This window comes from Branchiostoma floridae, chromosome 11, assembly GCF_000003815.2.
Source record: "Branchiostoma floridae strain S238N-H82 chromosome 11, Bfl_VNyyK, whole genome shotgun sequence".
Lineage (NCBI taxonomy): Eukaryota > Metazoa > Chordata > Leptocardii > Amphioxiformes > Branchiostomatidae > Branchiostoma > Branchiostoma floridae.
In genome coordinates this window covers 15,371,141-15,395,578 of record NC_049989.1, presented here as the reverse complement: position 1 = coordinate 15,395,578, position 24,438 = coordinate 15,371,141, and the positions used below count along the sequence as shown (strand labels likewise).

Sequence of the window (24,438 nt, the reverse complement as noted above, 5' to 3'; positions counted from 1 at the left end):
GAGTACGTATGTAAGGACCCTTTAAAATATAGATCCGGGACCAACCAAGGACACGCATGTGAGGGTCTTCATGGGGGTCAACAACGTCGCTTTATGCTGAATTTAGCAACGTATTACGCTATGAAAATCAAGTCACTGTTGCGCAAAACTTACCCGGACCGCTACGCATTACGTCAATAAGACGTTTGTTTCTATGAAAAGAAAATTCAATCAAAATAGGCTGCCAAAAGCCTAACGGAAAAAGCATACAGACCCTCATATATAGCACCACTACAAATGCTGGTTACCGTAATAATCAAACTCTATTTGACATAGTCTACTTTCTGCTTTGATTTCAATTACGGATTTTCTATTTGAAAGGAAACTGGGAACATCCTAATAACATATGTCACCATAGGAGGCATCATACCAATGCATACTACCATTGTTGTTATCTACAGAAGGAAAGTATTTTGAGATGGTGTCACAAAGTGAGCAGACTTTGCATGCAGTTTGTTTTTGCACAATTTACAGATACAAGACATAACAAAAAAAGATTCAAATATGCTGAAAGTGATTGTAAATATATCATTCACGTGAAGGTTTTGTCTTATGCATACTTCCACTTTCTGCCAAAATGTTACACAATGTGGCTTTAAGAACAAGTACTAGTACAAGTACATATACTGTAAATGCAGAAACTTTCACGGTGTTTTAATGTTCGCGGTTTCTGCGGTAGCCGCTTTACCGCAAACTTAAAACCACCTCAAACATTTTTCCATGGCAGTAAGACTACAGTGCATGGTGCTACCGCGAACTTAAAACCACCGCGAAAAGTCCTTTTTCTTGCTACCGCAAAATTAAATCCCTTCGAACTTAATAAATGCATTTACAGTATTCGAGAATGCAAAGAATTCCTTGTGACTCAAATATCATATCTCGGTAAAATCTTTTAATTCATTCCCACATTTTTTGACAAGCAATCTCTGTCTAATACTCAATATCCAGACACTTAGTCACTACGTTGTTATTAACCATACTTACTACACTAATATGTACATCAAGATGTAATTCTGTATAAGTTTGCAACACAAAAAATATATTTTACAATGAACTCTTTTAAGTAAAAAGGCACTGCCCATTCACAATTGATGTTCATACAAAAAATCATGTTAAAATATGATCATATATGGTCTGAAACTTATGTCAGTAGAGATGTACATGTAAAATAACATTCCATAAAGAAATGTCATATTCAAAAGCATTTTACAGATTGGTAAGTTAGACAAATATTTTTTGGCAAGCATTTGATATAAGTCTACTTAATTTACAAGTTTCTTAACTTCCTAATCATTGTGACCGTTGGACCAAACATTGAATGAAACAAGCCTTCTGATTGGTCATGTCATGTCAAATAAGTGCTGTGTGAAAGAAACATCTCAATTGCTATGTTCCCTTGATACAAGGCATCTGATTGGTTGCCTTATACATCTACCCTTGATACAAGGAGTCTGATTGGTTGCATACAATGCAAGGAATATAACAGGAAGTGAGACACAAGCCCTCATATCAAAGGCATTCTACATTCTATAACAATCTGTTAGAGCTTGTTCACAATGTGGTCACCATATGTTGGGCAGTGTAGCACCCTTAGTGCGATGAAGGTTAAAGAGATGTCATTTTTGAAATAGTACAAGATACAGAGATATGTTACTGGATCAAAGACAATCTCTCAAAAGGACATTCATTACATTTCAAGATTACTGAAGTGTAGGACAATTTCTAATTCTAGCACCAACACCCATTTGATATTTTTTGGCGACACCTCAGGGGCTAGCCTAATAGTATGTTTGTTTCCAAGACTTCAGGGAATTCATCAGGTATTTCTGTAAGTAGGCTTATGCTCGCTTTGGTCCACTAGCCCCTCACTGTGCACAATATTTTCAAGGGCCTTTTTTTAATGTGTGGGACTGGAAAACTGTGAATAGTATTGTTTTAATAATAGACATGAACAGACACTAACGGTAGTTGTCCAAGGCTTGTCAGACATATCATGGTGCCTACTTGTCCATGGCCGACTGCCGTAAATTCCTTAATTTTTGTGGGGAGTGAATTTCTGGGTAGGAGGAAAAGGGAGGCTTTTGCAATGTTTCAAGTTTGTGGTTAATGCAAAAGGTGTCTTCCACAGTGGAAATATGAAACATATGGTGCTGGTATCATAATTTCACTGTGCAAACCATGAAGATAAAATCATTGCAAACATTTCAAGATTTTTAGTATTGACTTTAAATTCTTGACAATTTTTGTCTGTTTGTTCTTACTTCACAAACAAGGACCTGCACATAACCTTAACACATGCAGCTGCAGCTTATAACTAAACATAATGCCTGAAAAATTTATTTGCGATAATACATCATTACGCATTTAAATTTACATGAAATAGAAAATTTTGGCAAAAAATAACTGTAGTTCACTTTTATTCTAATTGCAATTTGTTTTAAAGTAGCACTTGTGTCTATGTCAAAATCATTTCCTCAGTTGTAACTTGTAACAAGGAGAAAGGAGGCACCAATCTTGTGGACTTTGCTACTTGACACTTATCATGATATTTTACAGTACATAAACATTGTACATTCATCTTTTAAAAAGACATTAAAAAAAATCCTTCTTCAATTTCTGACCAAAGGCCTAAGTGTCTTGTAAGGATACCTTTACCGTATCACCTTTTCAGTACTTTTTACTTTCTTCTTCAACTGTGGTAGTTGGATTTTCACCACTTTGTACTCAGATGTTTCTCTCAATTGGATATAATAATGACAATACAATCAACATTACCATCGAAACATTACATTTTGGATGTACCAAGCTTTAACGTTTGAAATAACATTCTGGGTTGTTCCACATTAGGAATTAGCATGTACACATTCTTGGATTACCTTTTAGGAGATTTTATTTTTCTGTGTTTGTTTGTGTGTTTGTCATTTTCACTGATCATGATCACACAGCATTCCTAAGCATGTCTGTGAACAGTAATTTATTAAAAGTAGATTTCTCACAGGACAGTGTAAAATTACACTAGGAAACTGTTCCAACTTTGCAAACTTTTGCCAGTTGTCCTTTGCGATCACACGTGGGTGCAATGAAAAGGGATATTACGTGACCTCTACAAAAAACATCACCACTTTAGGTGACAAAGTACACTGATTCGAGCCACCTTGCATGGGTTGGCGCCACTTTGCAAATACCTGATGCAATTTGGTGCTGTCCAATGAGATACATGTACTTAGTACCAGCTTGAGCATGTCTGTGAACAACAAAGTACAGAAGTTCATTATGCAACATTCTCACTGAAGCTGTAGTACAGACAGTCATCACTGGGCCTTATGGAGAAAAGATTACTGCAACACTTGTATCACGGTCAGACTTCATCGTGACGCATCCTTCTACGCGAGGATTGGCCAGCCTGAAACACATGGAGCAACAGCTTCAGTGTAAGATATCCAAAGGAAAAATTACTGCAACAACAAGTCCAAAACTCCATAATGTCCTTGCCTGATTGTTTGTGTTCTTGTGTGTTCGTAGTTACACGTATGTTAACAAAATGTAGATCAGTATTGTGTCAGGAAGTGAGTGGAAAGATGACCACACAAGGTCAGACTTGACAGAGTGACAGGAAGTAGGATTCAAAGGTGGTAGAACAAGTGGTATATCAGACATGACTGACAGTCCAGGTCATGGGGTCAATGGAAGAGGCTACTTATTCCTGGGGAGGAATTGTTTTGTTCGGTCTGTGAGCTTTTTCATATTTTATATTTTTCGCATGCTAGTCACATTCACTGTAGCGGATGGAGGGATGGGTCTTGGAAAAAACCCTGTAGGAAATACACCATGTACTACTCTATATGTACATACACTCTAACATAATGCATATAAAAAGCTGGTATAGCATGAACTTGGTATGTTGTAGTGTAGCTTACCTTAGTTCTACTGTTGGCACCATTACTGTCTGTCCTCCTTCTGCCATTGGTTGTACCTGTACCTTCTTCACTCGGTACGGATCTTTAAAAAATATGAATATTATTTTTTTCATTAGAACAAAAAGCAAGGATGAACAAAAAGATGTCCTGACTAAAATTCAAAGCAAAGATTCAAGCACTTGGAAAAGAAAGATCATTTAAGAGGGAAGGATGACAGGACTTGGCCTGTGTTGCACAATCTCTCACTGATGGAGGCTTTTTGGGTCTTCTCCCTCCATACGCCTCTAACTTGAGAGAACCATTCCCATTCTTAGAATCACCAATAGGAGCTCAGGATTCTAAATCACTATCAAAATCCATCCAATGGGAGCTCAGGATTCTCTATGGAAACCAGCTATCACACCCCTAACACCAAATAAGGTAACAGACAGTTCTCAACCTGACAGTGATTGGTCCATGTTAGCACATATGCATAAATCAACATGATTAGGATGTTCCCAATTCTCTTAACTTAAAGATGTTGGCTATCATGTTTCTAGAGGCCTAACCAGTGGAAGGGCTACTAGAAGTATGATTCACTAAGACAAAACAGGACTATAGAAACTGTTAACCTTTGTGTCAGCTCTTATTTTCTATCTTTTTTGCTTTACATTTATGTAATCATTTCTGTGTTCAGTTACAGTATGTTTATTTGAAAGCTTAGAAAAAAAAGAGAAAAAAAATAGTGACTGACCTTGAGGAAGACTTGACTGTGGGTTTGACCTTGGTTGACCTCGATGCCCCAGGACCCATGGCAAAGCTAGCCTGGTACCCAGGCATAGGTTCAGGCTGCTGTGGTCCCCCTAGCCTTCTGGACGGCTTGTTTTTAGGCTGTGGTTTCACTTTATAAAAGAAAAAATTCAAAAATCAATCATTATACGACAACCTCTTTTTTGGTGTTCCTTTCCATTTGTTTTAAAATCATAAGCAAAATTTGTCAAGAAAAGATTGGGATTAGTAAGATACAATTATTCAAATTTTTATTTCAAACGTAAAACGAAAATTTTTATTTGAAACGTAAGTTGTGAGTTTCAGTTGTTTGAGACTTTATAAGGTGCATATATTGTATATATTGCAGCATTAGTTTTAGCACTTTCTGTAAGGCTGTCTTAATCTGATATGGATGACATCTTCTGGAAATCAGAAAAAACATGATGCCAGGGTAAGAATAAAAAGTTTGCCTTCATAAAATCTAATTGGTCACGAAAGATGAACAAAATGACTTAAAAACACACAGAGTATGGTATCCTAAACAATAGATTCCTCACGACTTTCCTCACTTTACTCAAGTGAAAAATGAGTCGTCCCTCGGATAGGACGTTAAATGGAGGTCCCGTGTATGGGGAGAGCCATACCCTATGCACGTTAAAGAACCCGCCACATGTGCGAACATCCACCCGAGCGGATCAAACCATTCCGGCCAAAATAGGGGTAGGGAATCTCCCGAGCAGCCCTCGTAACCCCTGCTTCGCCTATTGGGTCAGTTAGTCCTCACTCATAGTGAGTAACGAGTGGAGACACAGGTGTCACCTCCAAGAGGATGAACTGAACTGAACTGAACTGAACATAGTGAGCAATTGGGCTGGTCTCAATCATGATGTTTCTGACCTAGGGTGAAGAGTTGCTGTTACAGTTCCAATCATGTAACCCATAACCTTGAGTGGCCTTCAGGCCTTGTTACGTGGTGACCATTGAGTAAAAAAAAAAAAGTGACTTTGGCATTTTATGGCATTAGTATCTGTTTTACAACATTTTTGGCACATATCCTCTGATTTTGCAGCTGCTTTGTACAATTTACAGTATGATCAAAACCTTTGTTCAGAAACTCATGCAAATTGCTGTGAACTTGGATATCCTTCATTATATTCTAATCAACACTATACTAATTCAAAGAAAATTACATTTTTGCTGACAACACATTTCTTGAATAATTTAACAGGCTACCCACTAAAGAAATATCATACGTAGACCCTAACTCACCTTTTGGTTCGTCCATGGTTAAATCTATCTCTGTTTCCTCTCCCCATGCCCCTTTCCTCCCCTTCTGTCTCTTGTGCTCCTCCATCCGATCCAGAATCTCGGACGTGGCCATGTTGTCGTCCTGAAGAAGCGACTCTAGCGTCTTTCTCGTTCTCGCCGCACTGTTCGCCCGGTATCGTGGCGCAAGTTCCGGCGATTCGCCCTCCTCTCGTGGCTCCGAGAATTGCCCCGTTTTGACATTAGATGATGACTTGGTGCTACTTTTTTGGTGTGGGCTGGTGAAGTGGTTGGTAATGGTTGTGGCACCTGGCCGTGTACCGCCAGGATTCTTCTTGGGCCCTACTGGCTTGATGCGGTGGTTGGTGGGCGGTGAGTCTCCAAATGAGAGAAATGATGCTGAAGGGTCACCTGAAAAAATTGTAAGTCTTAAACTGAAACCAAACGTACAACAAAACAACATTTTTTGTTCCGCATAAACAGTAAACTGGCATAACACAATTTTGTACACAAGATACAAGATGCAAGACGAGAATGGATCCCTACTTTTTTTGTTAAGTGTGGTGGGTTCTTTAACATGCTTGAGGTGCGGCTCTCCTCAAACGTAGGGCATCCCATCCAAAAGTACAACCCTAACCAAAACTTTTATGTACATGTGAGACACTCTATCTTAAGACTTAAAGATATCTTAAGATTTTACTGACGGTGCTGGTTAGGCCACAGTAAGTAAATTTTATGGATGACATCAGCGCGAGCATTAATTTTCGCCTGATTTCAGAAAAAAAACAAGAATTTTTTTCTTCTGCAGGGATGGTCAACATGAAGATAAAGTACCAAAATTAGCAAATATATTGTGTTGTAGCCTAATAATTATACTTGTAGAAGTGACACTTGCGAGGTACCCAGGACTGTAGTAACTGTTGTAGAAATGAAACTTAGTGGATAGTTGTAAAAGTGACACCAATATGGAAGCCATGAGTGTGGTTACCAACTTGTTGGTGATGCCAGTCTACCACACTATTGTCACTTTTAATTCAGGAATGATGCCTTGTTGCTCTGATACCATGTTTTGTTCTTTTTACAACAGTCATCACAACTTTATGGTGCCTATTTTTGAAAATGTAGCCATCTTGTTTTTTTCACCCATCTTGTTTTTCCCCCCGCCCTATCGCACTATTTTTGCAGTCTGCAGAGGATGTCATCCATAAAATTTACTTGCTGTGGGCTTAAGTGATGGTACGCACAAAAGGAAAAATAAGACACGTACATTAAAAGTAAATACAGTAATGGTTTAGTAACAAGTCACTGTTTAGAAGCTGACTATAAAATGCATCATGAAATGTTGTTTTGGAAGGATATACATTAGAATGTCTTGGAAAGTAGAGTTAAAACGGGGCTTTCTTTGAACAGATATCAACTCAAGAAATACAAGTGTGAAGAAATGAACAAGTTGTATTTCATCCTACTGAAAATGGTAGACTTGGTCTCACCTTGTCTCTTGACTCGTCTTGTTGGGCCGGTCTCGGAATACTGGTCCTTGGGGGGTTTGTGTCTGCGGACAGGGGAAGCCACGGAGGGGGGTAGCTGTGCAGGGGGGCGTGGTGTGGGTGCCTCTGACCTGAGATCATCCATCTGACAAACAGACTACAGGGGGGAAAACAGTTCAAAATGTAGTGTTTTAAATACATTATGTGGTGGGCATTTTTTGCAAATTGTGGTGTCAGGTTTGCAATAGGCTGCTGTATTGCCTAGGTGCAGAAATCAAGAACTCAAGGTACAATTTGTAAAATGAAATGGTTAATAACGTCTGAAAGGAGGAACAAACATCTATGCTCATTGAATGATACTGATAATGGAATGTGAATTGAACTCTTGTATTTAAGTGGTATATGAGTCATGAGAAAATGACTTAGAAAACAAGGGCAAGAAGCAAATTACCAAGAAACAAGAACAAGACAAATGAAACTAGTGGATGGTTGTATAAGACAAGCTGATAATATAGCATCCAATACTGGTACTATGGGAACCTACTAAAGAGAAAAGATGTAGAGGCCAACTTTACTGACAACTTAAGATCTGACACCAACAAGAAGAACATGAAGGAAATCCTGTCCCTGATGGGGGAAAGATGAAGTGGAAAATGCTTTCAAGTTTTGTTTCAGTAGGAGTTTATCCAAAGCAAAAGTAGGTGTTGTCACCAGCACTTTAAGGAGTAAAGTAGTATAGCCCAGTGTCATAAAACAGAACTACTAGTAATTACCTGATGCTGGATGAGAAAGTCTGCAGGCAGTAGTGTTCCACAAAACTCACACGGCAACATGGGGGCGTCATCGTCTGGTACTGGAACTGGATAGGAAAATAACAGGACGGAAACGTTTTAAACTTAGTCAAACCCTAGCTAGTTTCACATGAAACAAAGTTGTGTTCATCTGTCAATACTTTCATCAGGTTGGTAAAATACCGATTATCAAAGTTTTTCATTTGCAACAAAAGAGTGAGGTCACAGCAAAAAAATAATGTAAAGGTTTCAAGATTTAGAATAGATATGTTTTATTACTGGCTGGTTCCACAATGCTTCAAAGCTGTATAATACAAGTAGTTTTGAAATATTTGCAATCTTATTTGAAGAAATAACTGAACACAACAACTTACTTGGGTCTAGGGGAATGCTCCTCAGTCTGAAAGTAGAAAATAAACGTGCAGTTTATAGGACCAATTGCAAAAAAAAAATTCCTTCATTTACACAAATAGACCTTACCATTCACAGGACAATGTACTAATATGTATTTGCAAGAAAAAAACACATCACTATTTAATTCTAAATATGGATTGTAATATTTGAGTTAACTACTAGCGGTCAAAACTGTTAACTGAAAATAATTTTACAATGTCACATGGAGCCAACAGAGTTAGCGCATAATGGCAGCCACTCAAGGTTCTTGCAATTCCGCCCTGCCTATTGTAAGCTCCTCGCCATTCAGGCCCTGGCTGCAAAGAGAGAGTAGTCCGCCCACCCAACAACAAAACTATACCCCACCTGTCCTCCACAGAGGAATATCCCAAGTTGTCCATGACGGAGGGGTGACCAGACCCTGCGTTTTGCCTGTCCCTGTTGTCCCCCTGGTTAGCAGGTGGTTGTTGTGTGCTGGGGGCGGTCAGGTTACCACCATACTTCACAGGAGCATGGGATAGGTACGGGTTGCACCCAGACTGTAAGGAGGAAATACATACAATCATTGATTTGATTTACAAGGGCAACACCAATTTCATTTGTTGTTTCTCGGATTTCCCGACCCTATTTTGTCAGATTTAAAAAAAACAAAAAAACTTTTCAAATTGATGGCCACACCTTGTGTTGACAACATTTCACTGCCTGACCATAACTATGGGCCTAAAATTCCAGGAGCTGTACGTGCCTATTTTGGACAGTACATTTATAATTTTTCTTCAAACTTTGCTACCAGGGACTCCTAAATGTTGAAATGTTGTTATTTCTGTTGTTTAACTTGGGTAAGCCCCTCGATCTCTCCTACCACCGACTGTTTGCAAAAGTTTGTTTTTTCTGAAAAAATCCAAGAAACAACAAATGAATTGGTGTGGCCTAAGCTGTATAAAAACATAAAGTCTGTGCTACCAAACATGTTTATTTGTATATACCCAATGTACAATGTTGAGACAGGTCATTTGGTATGGTTATTGGTATACATGATTTGTTATCAAGCATTTACTGAATCATAATTATGTATTTGCTGGCTTCTTCACTATAATACTCCTACATTACTGGGGGCAGTTGAAACAACCATGACAACACGTCAACAGTGCTTGGTTCACAACTAAACAAGACTTAAATGCATCATGTAATTACATTGTTTCTAACATCCATCATTTTTGCCAATTCTAATTCAACACTCTTTTGCCCGTTTTTGCAATTTATTTCACAAAATTTCCTTACCTGGTGTTCTATCAAGATGTCGATAGGGAACAGATCCTGACAGAACTCACATGGGAGGGCAGTGTCATCTGTGGAACAAACAAAACAGTTTGAATAAAGACCAAACATTGTTACAATGTCTCTTCACATTTCATTCCCATCCTCCTACGCAGGGACATGCAACAGCGAAACCGCCTGTCTGGATGTACCCTGCTTTCTCAACCATCACCCTTAGTTCCTGACCGCCCTGCTTATAAATATAAAGCTTATCCTTATACATACGAGACCCCTTTTGAAAACTGAAAGGCCTATTCCTTGATTGGCTGACATCTGTTTGGGGGGTGGGGGGTGTTGACGTTCACAGGAACTAAGAGCGAAGGTTGAGAAAGCAGGGTACATCCAGACAGGCAGTTTAGCCATTGGATGTCCCTGCGTAGGAGGATGTTCATTCCTAGCATATGTAGTATCTTTTATCATCTAGTGTAGTCTAGTGGTTAGCGACTTTGCCTCTGGACCAATAAGTTGGGATTTCTTACAGTATTCCAGCTGTTGTCGCTCACCAAAAATGTACGCTACTGGAAAGGGTTGCAGTCCTTCGGAAAGGATGTTAAAAAGCCGTGGTCCACTCTTCATTGTACTCCCATTCATTTTGAGTGAGGCACCAACTTTTCATGTATCTTTTGTGTTGAGGACAGGGTTGTAGCCAGCCTGAAATCATTTTCCATCCCCTCGATTTTGAATCATATCGAGCGCCCTAGGCACGAGATGTCTTAGGGTGTCCTGGGACATGCACCCCTAGACCCTCTGAAACAATATTTCCTGCATTTTGAGGTGCAAATTTTGTTGTCAGACTAAGCTGTCCAATAAAATCTGTTGGTGAAAAATTACACAAGGGAGACATATCTTTCATAACAATTTTTATCCGTCACAGAGGACAGTATGGGCAAATATTTTTTCCATCCCCAGCTGCAAATTTCCGTCAAAGGACGGAAAGACGGGTGCTGGCTACAACCCTGGTTGAGGACATAGTAGACATGTAACCAACAAAGTACCTCCGTTGGTGACAGCTGTTGTCATGTGGTGAGGCCTGTTGAGTGGTGGACTGTGCATCAGGCCTCCTGTGTGCAGCATGCCGTTGTTGTTCGAGGAGCGGTCAAGCCCCAGCAGAGTGTCCAGCTCGTGGTCATCGTGGTCGGACAGGTCGTGGGCCAGGTGCCTAGCCAGGACCCAGTCTGGGTCCGAATCTGGGAGGGTAAAGAATAGCATAAAGTCAAACCAATGTGTTGAATGGCCGAGTAGCTATGTAGGCAGACAACACGAGACCAAGACCTCATGAGTTTGATTTCTTGGCAAGATGTTGTGCCTTTTACTTGACTTTCCTCACTCCGCCCAGGTATAAAAATAGATACCTGACTTCAGTTGGGGAGGTTAAAGGCAGTGGAATATTGTGCCCTAGTCAGTCAGTCAGTCCCATAGCTTTTTTTGGGCCCCAGACAAAGTACCCTGGGAAACCTGCTCGAGAAGCTTCGCAAATAAGAGTCGCAAATAAGAGTTACCGATCCCCTGCCTAACGCGCGCCCTAACGCCTCTATGCACCCGCCCCACTACCAGCTGGCCCTACTTACGACGGTCCCCAACATCGCTCGCTTCTCGAAAGAGGCTCGTGTTAGTAGGGGCCAGCTGGTACGAGGGCCGGCGGGTGTTAGGCGGGGGGTGTCCCGTGCGTGCGTGTTGTAGGGATCGGTAAACTTTGCGTGCCTCGTAGGAGTCTGCGTTTTCCCAGGGTACAGACAAAGTGGATAACAACCCACAGTCCCTACAGCCTTAAAAAACTTAAAAAGGCTATGAGACTGCATATGTATCTTGAACTTTCTACATTGAAACATGTACATTGTACAGGCAATAAGATAAAGTGCGTTTTGTTTGAGAATATTGTTTCGCATGCTTAACGGTGAAAAGTTTTTAATTTGGATATCATGACTAACCATCAACAGTTCACTGCAATACATGTATATAATTTGCTTAGTAATAAGAAACATACATATGACTTGGGACATATGCTTCATCTCTCTATACAAGGTGTCAAGAATTCACAAACATTCATGAAGTAGTATTGTATATACTCCCATCACATAATCATAAAGGTACAAGCAGATTTATGTCGTACCATCACTGTGACCTGAGTCTCTCCTAGGTCGGGACTGCGAGCCCCGTCTGGGTGGAATATCACGGCCCCTCGCTGCGCTCACATTGGTCGACTTGTTCTTTGCTCCCTTCTTCGTCTGCGCCATGCCCCTCGGCACTGGCATCGGAACGTCTCTATCGCTCGATATCCGGTTTCTCGCCGGCCCCTGGTTGGCCAGGCGGGCTCTCGTGCCCCGCGACCTCACCATCAGGGAGTGGTCCGAATCCACCGATCTGATTGGCTGCTCCAGATCAAAGGGCGAGTCCGCCTCCATGGGGATGTCGAACTCGGACGCGTAACGGTTGAAAATCCCGTACTGGTAGTGCGACGGGAGGTCTCGCACCGAAGATTCGGAGCTTGTCTTCAACAGGGGCTTGGGTTCGGGGTACTTGCAGTTGGAGGCCTCGTGTTGGATTTCGTCTTTCTTCATGATTCTTTGGTGACATTTGAAGCACTCCTCGGTACGAGTGCCGCAGTAGTCCAAGTGGGAGGCCAGGTCCTTATGGGAGAGGTCTATCTCACAGTACTGGCACTGGGCTGGTCGCAGTGGACACGCATCGGTCTATAAGAGACAGGAATAAATGACATCAATAATGAAAGAACAAATGAAGACATTTAGTTTTACTGCACATATATACCCACTGGGTTAAGTAGGTCAAAACAAGTAAATAGTTTACAGAATACATAATACAATCTTAAGTGGACAAAAAAAAATCACATTCTACTAAGTAAATTTAACTTCTCACTTCTTTATGATGCCATACAGTAGAACACAACGTTTTATAATGAAAGGTTTGCCAAGTTCATTAGAAAACTTTTTCTGTAGTGCAAGGTATATGAAAAATCAGTCTAAAAAGTCCAACTCTCTCTCTCTCTCTTTGTTGTACAAACTACATCTTACTAAAAAAACATTAGCATGTATCTAGATCTTAGCATGAAAGTTCATCTGTGCTGGTAGAATACATTATAGAAAAAACACATTTTACTTCCAACACTGAATTAAGAGGGGTACTTAGTCCCTATATTCAATTCATTGTTGGAAGTGTTAGCATTTTTTTTCTACAATGTATCTAGATAGTAATAATTTTGATGCCTATGATTTCAGGATAGAAGTGTGGATACATATCAGAAATAAAGTCAAAGATACTAGATTAGGGTGATACATACCTCATGCTCTTCCAACTTGCACTTTTCCACTGACGTTCCACATTTGCATTTGACCTATAGGTATGACAACTCATAGTAAGACTATATACACAAATAGAATTCAATGTTGCAGATAAATGTTTTCAATCATTTTTACTTTTGTCTTTTTTGTGAACATATCAATTTTTTCTCTATTTAGGCTTTTAGCCAGGCATGCATCTGTAAGTGTAATGGCCTCATACAAGAAATTGGACGCACTGGACGCCCTTACACTGGGGAGCAGATCCTCTGACAAGCATGAAATTCTGATTGACCAGAGATACTACTACGTCATCTGTGATCACAGTCCTCTACTGTGACCTCTCTGACAGTCATTTTGCCTCTCAGGATAGCTTAGAATGCACCATTTTAACTTAAAATTCTCTTAAACTCTGCACCAAGGAAGGTGGATGCCCCCTACAGACAATATTGGCACTTACCACGACTCACCAACAAATTTGGACCCCCTATAATAAAATCCTAGCTAAAAGGCTGATCCCATTAATCAATATCAGATATGACTAACTAAAGCATATATACATGTGTACATGTAAATGTATCTAAATATTGTTCCTGAATCATAGTACTTGATGAGAGTCACAAATAACTGTCAAATACAGATCGTCACTCACTATATACCTCGACAATTATCATTATGATGTACAAAATGACCAATAGGCTGGTGGACGTACCGACTGATAAGTATCTAATACCAGCTCAAAAAAGAACAAGAAACAGCCATAAGTTCAAGTACCAGAGTTACCAAGCTAGGACTGATGTGTTCAAAAATTCATATTTTCCTAGAACTATCGTAGAGTGGAACTTGTTATCACCAAGCTCAGTAGGGGCCTCTTCTCTGGATAGTTTTAAAGAACGCTTGCAGATAGATGTGCGGAAGTTAGGTGTGACGGATCGTTTAGTGTAATATAACCAGCTGCTGCCGCACCGCGTGCCTGTGAGGCTGGTGTGTTATGCCGAAGGGCGGTTATACCGGCTATGTAGATACAGATACAGATACAGACAAGCATGCCAACACCACTGGGCGTTGGCAAGCAGACTCATCTTAGCTTCAGGGCAAAGTACTGTCGCAAAATCCACCAACGCAATATGCAGTATTCAAATCCTATTCCGAACATGGTATAAGCTGTTACTAAACATTTCAATATGTATAAAACGTTACGACTATAGAAGGCATTTTCAAATGGCTGTCTTGTAAAAGATAAGTTTGTTTTCTTCTTTCCTGTTGTGATCTTAAAGAAAAAATTGGCTTTTGAACTTGAAGGCCAAATTTTCAGCTAGATTGCAACACCTCTGCTCTTGAGAAATAAACACAGGTGTGATACCGTACCTGGGCATGGGTCTCCTCAAAGTGTTCCTCCATCTCAGTGCGAGGCACGGGCTCCTTACAGTGGTCACACAGCACGATGTTCCGCTGGCAGTGCGACTGGTGCATCACGAAATTCTGCGCTGGAATGTCTCGTTTGCTGAAATACAGTACAAGCCAGTTATAACTGTTGCACAATGGATTAATACCGGGGTAACCAAATTCCGAAATCCCAAACCATTGCAGTCCAGCTGGATAACTTCGCATTATTGCACCAGCTGAGCCAAATAATTGCACAAAATACGCTGGCAAATAGGCTGTGCAAATTAAACGGCTTCTACTGTACAAGCAAAAGTGATATCTTTTCATGATGACTGTAATCTTTTTCAATGAAGCTGTTGCATATTAATAGTTGCCTGATTAAGTGGGTTGGACAAGTCCATTGGCCCGATTGCCTGCAGTGCAATTTCAAAATCAGGCTACTAGTAGTGCGATTCTTTTATTGTGGGCGATTTTTCCATGACGTAGATGTGGGTACATATTGGTCCACTAGTCAGACTGAATTTGGCACACAGTGCCATGCCCAACTGACCAACCCTAGAACTTAGAAGCTTCTTGGACACCCGTAAAGCAAAATATGTCATTTCCTATAGGTACATGACATCCACACAAAGTGTTTAGATTTAGCAACAGTCTCAACTCCTTGGTCTTGTAGTTAAACATTTTTAATGCTTTGAGTGTATTTTTTTCCTGGAAAATAGAAAAATTTCCTAGCTGCAAGTAAACATGCAAAGAAATACTCGTAAGTCGTATGTCATTTAAATTTCAGGCCAAAGAAAAGGCCGGTAGATTTTTTATTAATGTAGTTACTTGAATCAATTCTTAAAACCCTGGTTTAACTTAGCTGTACATGAGCATGTGTTTGGTAATCTATGATCACATGATCTGTAGTGTAAAGTGAAAGTAAATGTCACAGCTTCCTCTTGACAATGAATGATTCAAACTGGATTCTTTCAAGTACAGAAATACATCATGAACTAAAGGGCCAAGTTTAAGAAGCAGTACAAATTTTAATTGTCAACTGTTTGTTCACAAACCTGTTTTGTTGGTCATTACTGAGTAACTGTAACTGATCAGTGACTGAGCACAAATGATGTCATCTAACATTACTGTAATTCTTGAAATTTTCATGGTGGCTGTACATGTTTGCGGTCTTCGTGTTTTTCACCGTGAACTTCAAACCACTGTTCAGTGGTTCTAATACTCTACAGTATGTGACTATAGCACTGTCGTGAACTTACAACCACCGAAAACACTCCTTTTTCTTCTCATTGCGAAATTCTATCACCGCAAAACAAATGGCACTTACAGTACTAGTCTACAGCATTCGATACAGTTAAAATACAAACATTCACAGCACAGCTATCTCACGATACTTTTTCACCGCAACATTAACGAAAACGTTTCATCAGAATATGCGAATACTAGGGTATGACATTCGAAATTGTCCATTAGACAAATAATGTGAATAAATGATATTTGTGAAAAATCGTAACTCACCAATTGTTGCAATACTTGGTCTCCGGCTGTTCCTCCATCTTGTTCAAACGTTACTGACTGACGACACTAAAGCTTGGCGAAGAATCCAACTCCTAAAAATATATCGGAATGTCTGAAAAACAGTTATACGCAAAACTCGTGAGGTCGAATCATCAAATCGCTATGCCCCCCTCCCTCCAACAACACCACAACACAGAAATTTTCTTGCCAACTGACGGAAATGGAAAGACAATTTTTTTCGAGATCGGAGTGAAAACGCAGCTCAACTTTCAGACATACCTGTACAGTCTACCTTTCGAAACTTGACTGACTCATCACTTGTGGAGTCAACACCTTTGGGATGAGGTAAGAACCTGTTTTACGGAGGGGATTTTACCGCTACTAAAGTATAATCATACAGAAAACATTCAGTAAGTGTCAAGCTGTGCAAAGTAACAGCTATCCTCCCTTAACCATTTAAAATAGTTATGATTTCTATGCTATTGATTTGTTTCTGAGACAAAAGTGGTAATTTTACCATTTATAATTTATATTTAAGATACTTTTTGAGGAGACTTATCCTTTTTGTTGTGTTAATTATGTCAGAAATAATATTTTTAGATACAAGTAGAGGGTGTAATTGTTAAAGATAGAACAGCCAAAACGTCAGGTCAGAGGTTAACAGATGGATTTTTGTATCGCCCTTTCTGATTGGTCAGGATTCAATTCTCGTCACCAGATCTCGCGACATTTTCACCGCCATTTTCAATTTCCATTTTTTCAATGACAGTCACAGTTGCGAGAAGAAGAGACACGTGCGCGGTATATTTACCGTGATTTCTTCCTCCTTATCCTCAAAGATAGAAACAGAAATGGCTAGTATGATAAACCAAGATGAGGCTATGCAGCTGGCTGCAGAACTAGAGGTGGAAATGATGGCAGATATGTACAATAGGTGAGTAGAGTGAGTGGACAAAAAATATTAAGCATGAAATCGTAGTTGCATGAAATCGTAGTTTAAAAACCTACATGGTAAACCAAGGTTAAACTACTAACTAGTAATACGTGGCCATGAGCAAATTTATGGCAGTGAAGGTACAAGTCCCTTGCCTATGCGACCTTGGTAAGTCAAGGCCACATTCATATTTTGCTCTATAGATGTTTTGTACAGTGAAACCTGCTTGAAAAGACCACTCTCTCTCTCACACACACACACACACACACACACACACACACATACACATATTCATACTCTTTAAAAGACAACTCAGGGGACCATAAAAGTCTGGTCTGTTTGGACAAGATTCTTAGTTAGTTAATGCAATGAGAAAAAGTTATCTATTACTAGTATATTAAAGGGATCTCCAAATAGTGGTTACATTGCTAAGTGGCCATTTGTACTGTTTTGACTATTACTAGCACTTCATGGCTAAGTTTGTAGTGGCCGCCATATAATATTTATATTTGGTAGGATTTATGTTCGACCCCCCGGTCGAGTTATACCAAGGAGGTTATATAGCTATATAACCTCCTTGGTTATACCAAAGACTCTAAAAATGGTATATTCACCTCTTTACTTACCGGTAGCACTCCATTTGTGAAAGTATGGTTGTTGAACCACCACTGCCATTGGACTAGACCCCTGCTGTAGTGATTTGACAAAGATAAAGTTGTGTGGCCCAAGGGCAATTGAAATGGAGATGGGCGCTGCCCTTGGTTCCATCTAGTGTGGGAAGGAAGGATGTACTGGAGGAGTAAGGGGGAGGTAGGAAAGTTTTCTGGACCTACTGTAAATGCAGAAACATTCGCGGTGGTTCTATGTTCTCGGTTTTTGCGTTGCCAATTTACTGCGAACTTAAAACCACCGCAAACATTTTTCCATGGCAGTCCTAGTAAGAGACTACAGTGCATGGTGCTACCAAGAACTTAAAACCACCGCGAAAAGTTATTTTCCCGCTACCACGAAATTAAATCCCCGCGAACTTAAATGCATTTACGGTAATTTTTTCAACCTTTACATCCCCAGGATGACATCAGCGTGTCAGAAGAAGTGCATCCCACCCAAGTACAAGGAGCCTGACCTCAGCAAGGGGGAGTCGGTGTGCCTGGACAGGTGTGTAGCCAAGTACCTGGAGATCCACGACAGGTTAGGCAAGAAGCTGACGGAGATGTCCATGCAGGACCAAGAAGTCATGAAGAAAATGCAGCAGCAACAGCAGCAGCTTAATAAATAACCCAACGTGTGACTCTGCATTTTCCATTTTGGTATATACATGTACCTTTACTTTATGGACATGGTTTACAGAAAATGTGATTCCATTTTTTCTCTTTAATCAAGATCGTAGGGCCTGATGTTACCATCATGGTGATAAAGAGCGGCCCATAGCGATAACTGTAGCAGGATTTCTTCTCCCTAAGTCAGAAACATCAAGCTTAGGCAAGCTTGACTTCACTGACTTAATAGGTGAAGCAGGGGTTACGAAGGCTGCTCGAGAGTTTCCTTACCACATGTACTTCATTCCGCTTCATGTGAAGTTATTCCAGAGATACTGTCTTCCACTGAATGTATGGAAGTGATGAAGATTAAACCATGTCAAGGGAATATTGATGTCACATGCTTTGGCTCTGTACCAATTTGGCCCATGGTCCATCAAACAAACTCTGCCTAGCTAAACCCTAACCTTGTAACACTATTACTGTACTGAAGAATGATGTTCGGCAAATAGAAGATGTTAAGAAGTTGACCAGGGTGTTGGACTGTTAGTCAGATTAGCAATGGGCAGAGTTGGTTAAGGGCTGAAGTATCCTGAGCCCCAGGAATAGCAGTGTCTTGTTGGTCACTATTTTTCGTTACTTGCCATCCTGGAGCCATACAGAAAGCAGCAGAGTTGTTGTAAGATGGAAAAATCTTTATTCTGACATGTCAAAGCAGAGGATTGAGAAAACAAAAGTTATATATTGATGATGCTTTCAGTAAGAAGTCCATTTGTATTTGCATTAGCATAATATGCCATATGCAACTTACGTATGTATTGTGCGTGTATAGTGTAGTATATCATACTGGAGACATGGTTGCAATGGATGGATTACATTAGAGGTACATGATTATACAAACATATGCATAATTGTACCTCAATTTGATTAATGATTAATGCAATATGTGAAAGTATTCTATTGTTTCGTAGTACTATGACAAAAATAAACAAGTCTATGTAGATTTTGAAATTAAATTGGTTACAAAATATGTTTCCAGTCTCAGCTTCCTTTGCTGTCAGATGTATAAATAGTACATGTAGTTCTTAACTTAGCATGCATAGTTTTGTCAATAAACACATTTTGAAGTCCAGTGTATCATTCTATAGTATTCTGACATATCTAATGACTTTTGATAATAAATAGTTTAAACCACATTACCAGACATATATTATAGCTAGTGGTTAAGTGTATATGTCAACTTGATGTCAAACGTCAGCCTTGTATAATGTATCTGCTTCCAAATATTTCAGCAAGGTAGTGATCTCGGAGAAGTGGACAAAAGATGGAAACAGATACATAGCAGGCTGGTCCAATACTAAAGTGCATGATGTTTACATGTATACTCTATATTGCCTCCTTTTGTCACTATCAATGTATATAAACTACAAGTATACCTAAGATGTTGCCCAGTCCTCTACACCTATTAGAGCTTTAGTTTTAGGGTCAGTGACTTGATAGACTCTCTCTGCAGCAACTTGAAGCTGTTCAGTACCGCTGGTTTGAAGGACGTTATACTGTTCATGCACAAAGTCTGTTACATCCGTGATGCTTACGATCCAGTCCTGGGCATAGTGGTTGAGTATCTATATAGTGATACATGACAGAACAATCGGTTAGAACCAAAGATCTGAAAGAAAATCTGTAAGGACAGTTCACTATTGTATCAAAATTGATATAGGTAATACACAGTCGGAATACAAATTGACATAAAGCTAGTATAGTGTACTACATAATCATATTAGCACGTGCCCAGCTTTCAGAAATTGACTAATTCGTTACGTTAGTGTGGGAACAAGTGGCATGGTAGTTGTTCCTTGAGTGTATTCATCACCATTATATTTCAAAACATTACGAAAAATATTCAATTCAATCTCTGAAAAAATGGAGATTTACTTCTGGACGTTTCGAGTAACACCCATCACTCTTCTTCAGCGTCATTAGAATGAACTGGCAGAATAATTCAATACAAGTACAGCTAACGGTGAACACCAAGATTTAAGTAGAGACCAGCTGTCTAACTGGCGACCTATCTCAATCACAAATACGGACTACAAAATAGGTGCAAAGATATTAGCAAATAGATTACAGAACATTATCTCTCACATTGTTGGACCAGACCAAGTTGGATATATCAAGGGACGTAGTATTTTGAATAACATACGAGCCATAGATGACATAATTTGCTTTACTAGAGATTCTAATGTTCCAGGTGCCATTCTCTTCTTAGATTACAGCAAAGCCTTCGATACTATTTCCAAAGACCTCATTATAAAAGTGCTTGAAAAGTTTAATTTCGGTTCAGATTTTGTTCAGTGGGTAAAGGTATACACTAATAATGCCCGTAGTTGTATCAATCATTGTGGTCATATCTCTGAATGGTTTGACCTGGGAAGAGGTGTACGTCAAGGATGTCCCTTGTCTTCTCTTCTGTTTATTCTAGCCACAGAGCTTTTTGCTCTTAAAGTCCGCCAGTCTTCCGAAATCAAAGGTATTACATTATCTGGGCTTGGCGACTCCGATGTTGAATCTCGAATTTTTCAATATGCAGATGATACTGAACTGATACTTGGTGACAAAATTTCTATTGATAGAAGTTTAGATATTATTAGACATTTTTCCGTTTTTTCTGGTCTAGTTTTGAATAAAGAAAAATCAGTAGCCATGTGGCTAGGCCCTTGGAGACACTGCTCTGAACAAGCTAGTGGGCTAAAATGGTGCACCACAGCAAAATGTTTAGGGATTGTTTTCTCATCTGCATGTTGTGCCTCTGAAGTAGAAGTAAATTGGAGCAAAAAATACTGTAAGATGAAAAACACTTTATTATCTTGGGCTTCACGCAACCTTAGTCTTATAGGAAAAATAACAGTGCTCAAAAACCTTGTAGCTTCACAACTGTCTTACAGTTTTGGTGCACTTATACCACCGGATAGCTTCTTAAAGGATGTTAATTTGATGTTTTACAGATTTATCTGGAAAAGAGATAGAGTAAAGCGTAATGTGATGGTTCAAGACTATTCAAAGGGAGGATTGAAAATGATAGATATAAGAATAATGCACAAATGTTGTTTATTACGATCGATAAAAAAATTGTTATCCGGTAGTGAAACTCCTACTCCTACATGGAAGAAGATACAACTGTATTATTTTAAGAAGTTAGGACCTGATCTTTGTATATTGAGACATAACTGCTCGGCAGTCCATGTGTCATCTAAAGATTCACTGTTGCCCTTACCTCTCTATTACCGTAAACTCATACTTACTTGGTATGAAATGAAACCTGTACAGAATGTCAATGATATTGAGGTAAATCAAGTAAATTGGCAATTGTTATGGAACAATGCTTGTATAAGTTACAAGGGCAACATGCTTTATTTTAAGAAATGGATTAGACGACATATTCTTTATGTAAATGATATTGTGGATGATCAGGGTAACTTTATATCTTTTGATGATGTAAAAGCTATTGTTGGTAATGATGCACATGTATTACTACAGTATCATGCTTTAATCAATTCAATTCCCAAACAATGGAAAGGTGTTTCTCGATTAGACAACGAAGAATCTCCTAGTATCAAACTTTGTGGTAAAGACATCCACTTACTAGACTCTATCTTCTTTAAGAATTTCTGTATCATGCAATACCAAGCAGTCCCAGTCTCACAGAATTTCTGGGAGAAACGATTTCCTATGTACGATTTTCGTTCCATTTCTTGGCATGTACTATGGAAATCTCCCTTCTTGACCACTAAAGAACCCAAACTTATTAGTTTGCAATGGAAGATCTTGCATAATATTTATCCGACCAAAATATTGTTGCATAAGATGAGAATTGTAGAAAATAATAAGTGTATTTTTTGCGATATTATAGAATATATAGAGCATTTTTTCTTTGACTGCAAAATTGTTAAACCATTATGGGATTATGTGGAAAGTTTGTTTAGTTATTCCATATCTCTCACTGTACATGACATTATTTTTGGATACAACCCTCATATGTTAAACAAGTTTCGGTACATCAATGAACTGCTGCTAGTTGCGAAACTATCCATTGTAAAATATAAGTCTACATTGTCATCCCCGAATTCACTATGTCAAGATGCAGAAATCATCCTGAAAATTTTCAAATCAGAATGTATTCTTAGAAATATGATATAAGCTACATATTGTACAGCTTTCTGTGACATGTAATAAAGTGCCGTGACGAACACGGAATCAGGAAGAAAAGAAAAAAAAAAAAAAAAAAAAACAAGTACAGCTAACTAGAAAAACTTGTCAATTCGCTTACTCCTAAGTTAGTATTTGCATACGATCCTTAACATTTTCTATATCCAGTTGTAGAGATTGAATTGTATTTGAATATTATCTGGATGTCTAACCTTCATAAACGTATAACAAAAAAAAATTTTCTAACAATAGAATGTTACATACAGCTTATGAGACACAATTTACCAAGCATTTACAAAACCGTTGAAACAACTTGCTAATGTGATTTCAAGCCCATGTTTTGCGTACCTCCCCCTTCAGCCCCAACTGGATGGCCCTCCTCTGTAGAGATGTACCGGAGGGGTCGTGGTCGGGGTCCCATTGTAGCCGCACCTTCAGTTGGTCCTTGGGCAGCCCGGCCTCTGCCTGAGTCTTCGGCGTGTATGCGTTTGCCAAAATCTCATCAAATCCTGTGGGATGGAGACAAAATATAATTGGATGACTACTAGCAAGTTAACATTTCAAGGCAAATAAATAATGTTAGTTAACATTTACAGACATATACATAATGTTTACCTTCACATCATCTAGCGTTACAAACAACAGCTCTGTTCATTCTTACACAAACACATTCATACAGCCCCTCCTGCTGTCCTGCCACTTGCTACATTGTATAATCGAACACCACAGGGTGCCTGCTACTTTGTCAGCGACCATGCCATGGAGACATTCATCTGGTCCTGGTCATTGGCCTTATATTTGTTTGGAACGGAAAAAGTGGTAGGGAAACGGAGGGGAAAAGCAATGTTTTCCTTTTGTGGTAAACTTGACAACTTGAGCTCATCAGGCAATTTTCGAGAACTTTTGACAGCAGCCTACCATTCCGCGTGATTCGTACAGCTAACACCCTCTCCTGTGCTTTCTTACTGGCCCATCCACACCTGTACATCATCCACAGGAAGTTAGGTTTGATCCACGACATGCGCTCCCATTTGTAGTGGGGACCGCCGAACCTGTGCGTGAAATCGCCAAAGTCAGAAATACATCAGGTATGTGAATCAAGAGGAAACCTTCTGAATTGTATATTACGTATACCGCATCTATGGCTGTGTGTGCAAAATGCGCATTTTTTGGCCTGCTACTTGCTCGGGAAAGAATTGTTCCTGCAAAATTTGACGACCGTATTACGGTAAGCGACAGCCAATTCTTCATGGATTTACATTAGGGATGCGTACTGGTACGGTGTTACGTGACCTTACGTTACAAAACCGTTTTTTTCTTATTGGACCGGTCCAGAAAAACCGGACCTGAAAAAAATCGGTGGACCGGATGTTGGACCTATTAGAAAATGAACAGATTATAATTAAAATTATATATACAAACATTCACATGTCTGGGGGCTTACCGGTCGAGGAAAATAACGAGCGAAGTAGAGTAGAGTCTATAGTATAGTCATTTCTACCAAGTTTTACAGTCAATAGTACAGAGGCAGTTAGCGTTGTAGGATTTTAAAACCCTAGTGGGAGTCGAATACTCCACAAAACAGATTTCTTTGTAGCATAAAGGATCATTGTTTTGAGTAACGTCCATTCACACGTTCTCACATCAGGCAGGTCCGGAGCTGGACCTGATCCTCTGGACCCAGACCGGGACAGGTACCCACCCCTAATTTACATACAATAGGCTAGTACAATTTTACCATATGAGGGCAACGAATGTCACATAAAATGGAATGGATCATACGTACAGTACGTTAGGATAAATTATCATATAGCCAGGCGCCGCGGACCAATCAGAAGGCCCCGTTCCACATTGGTTATGACGCCGTAACACGTAGATTCAG

General features: G+C 39.6%; 3 protein-coding genes across 5 annotated transcripts in view; 1 reads left to right on the top strand and 2 right to left on the bottom strand.

The window, feature by feature from the left end:
- Nucleotides 1-911: 911 nt before the first annotated feature.
- LOC118425620 (TRAF-type zinc finger domain-containing protein 1-like) lies at nucleotides 912-16,625 on the bottom strand. 2 transcript variants are annotated; one of them, XM_035834582.1, is made up of 15 exons: nucleotides 16,437-16,625; nucleotides 16,158-16,269; nucleotides 14,622-14,757; nucleotides 13,256-13,309; nucleotides 12,071-12,650; nucleotides 10,956-11,147; nucleotides 9,925-9,992; nucleotides 9,010-9,182; nucleotides 8,625-8,650; nucleotides 8,233-8,318; nucleotides 7,463-7,616; nucleotides 5,976-6,383; nucleotides 4,690-4,837; nucleotides 3,957-4,038; nucleotides 912-3,442 (listed from the first exon to the last, which is right to left on the bottom strand). In XM_035834582.1, the coding sequence occupies exons 2-15, from the start codon at nucleotides 16,193-16,195 to the stop codon at nucleotides 3,398-3,400; spliced, it is 2,190 nt and encodes a 729-aa protein (XP_035690475.1). In that variant the 5' UTR covers nucleotides 16,196-16,269; nucleotides 16,437-16,625; the 3' UTR covers nucleotides 912-3,397. The 2 variants fall into 2 exon arrangements, with proteins under 2 accessions (XP_035690475.1, XP_035690476.1); XM_035834583.1 differs by having other exon boundaries at nucleotides 16,158-16,249; nucleotides 16,437-16,605.
- Nucleotides 16,626-16,890: 265 nt separating this feature from the next.
- Nucleotides 16,891-19,378, top strand: LOC118425623 (mitochondrial import inner membrane translocase subunit Tim10-B-like). Its single transcript, XM_035834586.1, has 2 exons — nucleotides 16,891-17,091; nucleotides 18,163-19,378. Exons 1-2 carry the CDS (start codon nucleotides 17,009-17,011, stop codon nucleotides 18,368-18,370), a joined length of 291 nt encoding a protein of 96 aa, XP_035690479.1. The 5' UTR covers nucleotides 16,891-17,008; the 3' UTR covers nucleotides 18,371-19,378.
- The window catches only part of LOC118425621, a 6,494-nt gene continuing 1,082 nt past the window's right edge, over nucleotides 19,027-24,438 (bottom strand). Inside the window, exons 2-4 of one of the 2 annotated variants that reach the window (XM_035834585.1) lie at nucleotides 23,475-23,608; nucleotides 22,905-23,065; nucleotides 19,027-19,975 (exon numbers count right to left, since the gene is read on the bottom strand). In XM_035834585.1, coding sequence (XP_035690478.1) covers nucleotides 19,787-19,975; nucleotides 22,905-23,065; nucleotides 23,475-23,608 — 484 coding nt within the window. In that variant the 3' untranslated portion in view covers nucleotides 19,027-19,786. Of the gene's footprint in view, nucleotides 19,976-22,904; nucleotides 23,070-23,474; nucleotides 23,609-24,438 lie in introns of both variants that reach the window. The other variant, XM_035834584.1, reaches the window with a different exon arrangement.